The 6841-nt window shown below is 34.1% G+C and overlaps 1 protein-coding gene across 1 annotated transcript in view; it reads right to left on the bottom strand.

Annotated features, from left to right (window-relative positions):
- Positions 1–463: 463 nt before the first annotated feature.
- LOC106473145 (cell adhesion molecule 2-like) overlaps positions 464–6841 on the bottom strand; it is a 14251-nt gene continuing 7873 nt past the window's right edge. Inside the window, exons 3-5 of the mRNA XM_022401634.1 lie at positions 2785–2918; positions 1556–1781; positions 464–745 (exon numbers count right to left, since the gene is read on the bottom strand). Coding sequence (XP_022257342.1) covers positions 642–745; positions 1556–1781; positions 2785–2918 — 464 coding nt within the window. The 3' untranslated portion in view covers positions 464–641. The remainder of the gene's footprint in view (positions 746–1555; positions 1782–2784; positions 2919–6841) is intronic.

Below are 6841 nucleotides of genomic sequence, written 5' to 3'. Positions count from 1 at the left end.
ACGACACCGCTGACCTTTCATTCGACCAAAATCTCAATAGTTAAGTTAATTTGTAATAGTTTATAACACTCTTTTTAAGCTATCAGCAGTTTTTTACTGCCAGTGTAAACTATTCTCATGCTTGAAAAGTGTTATAATACCGGTAATATGTATCTCGTGATTATGTAGTAATTGTCAGGTAAACCCAGAATAATAGTGAACTATAGAGGTATGATGATAGGTATCTTCACTGGTCAAAAACCTTCGAGGATGAGTTCTGATATATATAAAAAAAACGTCGACGGAAGAGGGTTACCAGATTGTTGATATGTCTTTCTTTCTGATACAACGATTAGACAAGAAACATTACGTTCATTGTTGAGATCACTATTAATGGTAGCTACACAGACAACGTACATATATTCAGACATGAAATACCTCATTAGCAGCGAAAATAATGCAAACCAATCTATTTACAGTATTGTTTTTTTTTTTTCAAACCAGTTCAAAATTGGGTTATTGGGTGACTCATAAACAAGACTTCAAATATTTCGATAGACAAAGTTCTCAACGATCTCTTTCTCTCTGCACGCGTAGAAACAGTTGGTATCACAGCGTTTATAAAACTCCACAACGTTCCACACAACGGAAGATCCAATTCTTCACGTTGACATCCAATACTGAATACGCTGAATGGCTACCAGAAGGTATACGAATCCCACTTGAAAAACGTGGATTGATCCAGTCGCAGCTACATCTGGTACTTCTGAAAAAAACAAACAAACTGGTTTTTACTTTTATTCAAACATGCTCAACCGCAGTTATAGTGTTTGAATTAACCAATAAACATTTTCTGCTTTCGAAACGGAGAAAGAAAAACGAGCACATTGGTCTTATCCATATACATGTGTGTTTATAATAAGGAGCGACTACTTGCTCATTTAAAACAATAAAATCATTCAGAATATTACATTTTAGCTTCTTGCTCATATGAAATGAACTGATGCAGAAAGAAATACTTTTCAAAACAAATGTTTGGAATATCTTAAAAAAAGGTAAAATGGAATAGAAGAAATATCCAATTTTAAATGTCTGGAATATCTAAAAAAAAAGGTAAAATGGAATAGAAGAAATATCCAATTTTAAATGTCTGAAATATCTAAAAAAAATGTAAAATGGAATAGAAGAAATATCCAATTTTAAATGTCTGAAATATCTAAAAAAAATGTAAAATGGAATAGAAGAAATATCCAATTTTAAATGTTTGGAATATCTAAAAAAAGGTAGAATGGAATAGAAGAACTATCCAATTTTAAATGTTTGGAATATCTAAAAAAAGGTAAAATGGAATAGAAGAAATATCCAATTTTAAATGCCTGGAATATGAAAAAAAAGGTAAAATGGAATAGAGGAAATATCCAATTTTAAATGTTTGGAATATCTCCAAAAAAAAAAAAAAGAAGGTGATATGAAAGGAAGAAATATCCAAATATTTAGAAATAAACAAACACGCATCTTTCGCGTTACCTACAATGTGACATATATTTTGATTATACCGCGCATCAACCGACTGTACCTTGATTCAAGTTTTCACTAATGTGTAATCCCGAAGCCTGGTGATGTCCGCCCATCACTAACTCCTCATTACTCATGACGTATGAGCGCAGGATGCTCGATTCACACGTCAGCTTCATGTTCCCGTTTCGTAAGTGATCTTCCGTGACGATAAACTTTAGACTGAGGCTAGAACTTTCCAGCCCGTCCTCGTGACGCGTCGCTGAATAGTCAGTTTCGTGCTCTGCCTGAAAGTGATCAAAATTATTGGTACTCGCGCAGAGTTCACTTTTTTCAACTTGTGATTATTGTTTACCGGAAAAAAAAATCTGCAGAATACGTGTTAAAAATGTGTTAAATATGTGTTCATTTTGTGTTTAAAATGTGTTAAAAGTGTATTGATTTTGTGTTAAAATGTGCTTAAAATGTTGAATATCTGTTAAATATGTGTTAAAAGTGTATTAATTTTGTGTTTAAAATGTGTTAAATATCTGTTAAATATGTGTTCATTTTGTGTTTAAAATGTGTTAAATATCTGTTAAATATGTGTTTAAAAATGTGTTAAATATGTGTTTCGTTTTGTGTTTAAAATGTGTTAAAAGTGTATTGATTTTGTGTTAAAATGTGCTTAAAATGTTAAATATGTGTTAAAAGTGTATTAATTTTGTGTTTAAAATGTGTTAAATATCTGTTGAATATGTGTTTAAAAATGTGTTAAATATGTGTTCAAAGAAAACTAGAACTTTTGTGTTAATAAAATTTACGATTCAGTAAAAAAAAGCAACTTCCCGTGAAAGTAAAACGTTTTCTTCTTGAATTGATTTTCTTTACTCACACGTCTAGATTCAAGTTAATTAGCTCAAACAGTTCCCATACTTATAGCTTATAACTCTCTACATCGTTATACTGTGCTCGAGAATGTTCTTTTCAAATAATAAAAAAAGAACCACGGAAATCTATACCGCTGACGATAATTTATCAATCAATTTACTATCTATCTCACCAGTAATGAAATCAAACTCCAGAAGAAAAGTAAACATGGAAAGATATCCAAGAGCATATTATACAGACCAGTTTTCTTGGTTCTGACTTACCCCAGTCTTCTGTGTAACAAAGTCAGTTATATAGACTAATAAAATATTCACATTGATCATAGACAGCAGATTTTATCATGAACAAACAAATGACTAACAGTGAGCAGAACCCACTGTTTGAAACAACAAGAACAATTAGTAACTAAAACACATATACCATTTTCTCGTTGATATACCAGCGTAATGTTGCAGCGGGTTTGGACTTAGCGGAGGTACAGTTTACCGTGACAGTGTCTCCAATATTGTATTTGGCTCTTCCGCCAGTTATCCTTGGACCTTCAGTTGGGAGAACTACAGGAAAAAAAAATCTAATATTATAGCGCACGGTTTGCTCCGCTAACGTTACTACACTAGAAACACTAGTTGAATTAAGAAAGGTACACCTCGCCAGGCGTGGCATTTACTTCGTTGTTCCCATGGGGATGGCGAGACGGCGAACGTGTTGTCTTTCGCCAGAAGTAGGGAGAAAATATAATGATTGTAAAAGTCGTAACAAGGAGAAAGTGATCAACGGAGCTATGAATTCCAGGAACCACTAAAAAAAATAGATGGTGATAAGAGAGAGAGAGGTAGATAAGTTGTCGTTACAGACAGACAAACACAAGCCGTTTATAACACATGTATCTACAGACAGACAAACACAAGCCGTTTTATAACACATGTATCTACAGACAGACAAACACAAGCCGTTTTATAACACATGTATCTACAGACAGACAAACACAAGCCGTTTTATAACACATGTATCTACAGACAGACAAACACAAGCCGTTTTATAACACATGTATCTACAGACAGACAAACACAAGCCGTTTTATAACGTGTATCTATAGCCAGACAAACACAAGCCGTTTTATAACGCATGTATCTACAGCCAGACAAACACAAGCCGTTTTATAACACATGTATCTATAGCCAGACAAACACAAGCAGTTTTATAGCGTGTATCTATAGCCAGACAAACACAAGCCGTTTTATAACACATGTATCTACAGACAGACACAAGCCGTTTTATAACGTGTATCTATAGCCAGACAAACACAAGCAGTTTTACAACACATGTATCTATAGTCAGACAAACACAAGCCGTTTTATAACGTGTATCTACAGACAGACAAACACAAGCCATTTTATAAGATGTATCTACAGCCAGACAAACACAAGCTGTTTTATAACACATGTATCTACAGACAGACAAAAACAAACTGTTTTATAACACATTTATCTGATTTTTCAAGTCCTGATAAAATGCTATCCAGTGGCTCAGTGATAAGTCTGAAGGCTTATAGTGTTAAAAACCGGGTTTCGATACCCGTCTTGGGCACAGCACAGGTAAGCCCATGACGTAACTTGGTGCTTAATAATAATAGAAAAAATCATTGTTATATTTCTACGTTTATCATGTTTTAGGGGCACGAACTCTGTCATTGAACATAGGATATTTTAACGTCTAGGAATCATACACGGCTAACAAAATCTTGTATAAGACAATTTTTTTGCTATTTTGAACTAAAATAAAAAAGAATGACTTTAGTATATGTATTGAATATTTCAGAGTTTAACAATTGATATAGAGTGAAGGACAAACTTCGACTGAAATCATCCATCATCACATTTCTTGTATTGTACCACGTGTCATTAATGTAATCCCTAATTAAACTATGAGTGTTAAAACCATTCTTATTGGAAATTACTTTTTCATAATGTTTCTTTGAATTTTTAGAGCACGTTCACGCTACGTTTTTCACGCTTAGTTAGATTTTACCAGGAAAAGCTTACTGGTTATCTCGTCGGAAAAACTGCTCCAAGGAAAAAAAAATGATATTCAAATAATTATTTCCTAGAAAGCTCCTCCATTTTCCCACGTTTACCAATTAAATTAATAAAAAAAAAGGTTTAGTTAATTCTTAATAAAGACATTAATGTATAAAATATTGGTGTATGATAGCCAAAAAATATATATTTAATTTTCTATGGAGGATCTTATACAAACAACTGAATGTAGCATGTTGAATATGACCATGTTGAATGTAAAAAAATACAACATGTCAGGACGGGTATAACCTAATCGTTGTTACTTTTAAAGTAAGCCTATTAATTTCTCAAGCCTATTAACTTTTGTGTTTGGTTTGTTTTGAATTTCGCGCAAAGCCACACGAGGGCTATCTGCGCTAGCCGTCCCTAATTTAGCAGTGTAAGACTAGAAGGAAGGCAACTAGTCACCACCACCCACCGCCAACTCTTGGGCTACTCTTTTACCAACGAATAGTGGGATTGACCGTCACATTATAACGCCCCCACGGCTGAAAGGGCGACCCTCAGATTGCGAGTTGAGCGCCCTAACCACCTGGCCATGCCGAACCTATTAATTTGCAATAAGAATAGCAATATTGCCCCCCAGTGGCACAGCGGTATGTCTGCGGACTTACAACGCTATAAACCGGGTTTCGATACCCGTGGTGGGCAGAGCACAGATAGCCCTTTGTGTAGCTTTGTGCTTAACTACAAACAAACAAGAACAGCAATAATTTTAGTTTTCGGTTAGTTAGTTTGTTTGTTGGTAAGCACAAAGCTACGCAATGGGCCACCACAACGGCATTGTTCTCCAAGTGTATTTATCACAAAGTTCGAATTTGGATGGTGTTTCCATTCTCGAAACAGTAACCAAGCGTTACTCTTTTATAACCGAATAATGCCCCCTAGTGACTCGGAGGTAATGCTACAAAGATATTCAACTTTTGTAGTATGCAGTAACATTGTATAGCACTATTTTTGTTTTCTTTGAGTAAATACGTTCAAATGGTCTTTATAATTCATATTTTTCATACATACTTGAAATGGATCGCATGATACAAAGAAAGAAACCGAACATAGTTTAACTATATTCCTTCACAAATAAAGATAAGTTTTCTAGTTTCTACATATCAATCCTATCTACTTTACCCACTGTGATGAAGCAGCCTTGTTGTTAGTTGGTAAATGAAAATGATTTTCAGTATTTCGTGTGTGTTTTTTAATTTAAGTAATTCTTAATTACTGGAGGCACTAAATATACTTCAAATATTAGAAACTAAAACAAAATGAAATAAAGCTACGTTTCGCCAACATTAACGCGGCATCATCAGACAACTCTAGCCCCCCAGTGGCACAGCGGTATGTCTGCGGACTTACAACGCTAGAATCCGGGTTTCGATACCCGTGGTGGGCAGAGCACAGATAGCCCTTGTGTAGCTTTGTGCATAATTAAAAACAAAACAAAAAACAAAACATCAGACAACTCTAGCCCCCCAGTGGCACAGCGGTATGTCTGCGGACTTACAACGCTAGAATCCGGGTTTCGATACCCGTGGTGAGCAGAGCACAGATAGCCCTTGTGTAGCTTTGTGCATAATTAAAAACAAAACATCAGACAACTCGCATAGAAAAACACAACACTCGAACACATCGAACGGTAACATTGTTTTACTGTTTTGTATTTTTCGATCTCATTTTACTTTTTATAAGTTTTCAACTTAGAAGTAATTTCAATTTTACACGTTTGAATTGGAGGCTCTGTTTTGTCGCTCGATTTCAGAATTTTAATATCAGACTTAATAATTCCATGCTGATGTTTCAGATGAAAGAAGTAATTAAAAAATATATATTTAATTAACCCTATGATTGTGATTTCCTGAATATTATATATTTACATTCTGATGCATTAAAAAAACATTTAAATTAAAACATTAAACAGCGAGTGGCCATAATTTTATCACAACTACGTCCATTTTATTCTCTTCAACCTCTTTTTCCTAATTATTTATATAACGTAATTGAAAAAGACATCACAAGTTTGAGTTAATAGTCCAGACATGCTGGTCATGTTCAAATATCAATAACGTAATTGAAACAGACATTACAAGTTGAGTTAATGGTTTACACATACTGGTCATGTTCCAAATATAAATAACGTAATAGAAACAGACATCACAAGTTTGAGTTAATAGTCCAGACATACTGGTCATGTTACACATAACTTTGTGGTGTTTCTTCTTTTTATATTTGTAGATCACTAACTTAATAATTCTGTTATAAATGTTTACAGACGTTGATCCAAGTAAGGGAGAACAACCTACCAAATACCTTCATATCCTCACTAACTTAATAATTTTGTTATAAATGTTTACAGACGTTGATCCAAGTAAGGGAGAACAACCTACCAAATACCTTCATAT

Source organism: Limulus polyphemus, unplaced genomic scaffold, assembly GCF_000517525.1.
Source record: "Limulus polyphemus unplaced genomic scaffold, Limulus_polyphemus-2.1.2 Scaffold5923, whole genome shotgun sequence".
NCBI lineage: Eukaryota > Metazoa > Arthropoda > Merostomata > Xiphosura > Limulidae > Limulus > Limulus polyphemus.
The sequence above is the reverse complement of the archived record's forward strand: the minus strand, read 5'-3'. Positions and strand labels throughout refer to the sequence as shown.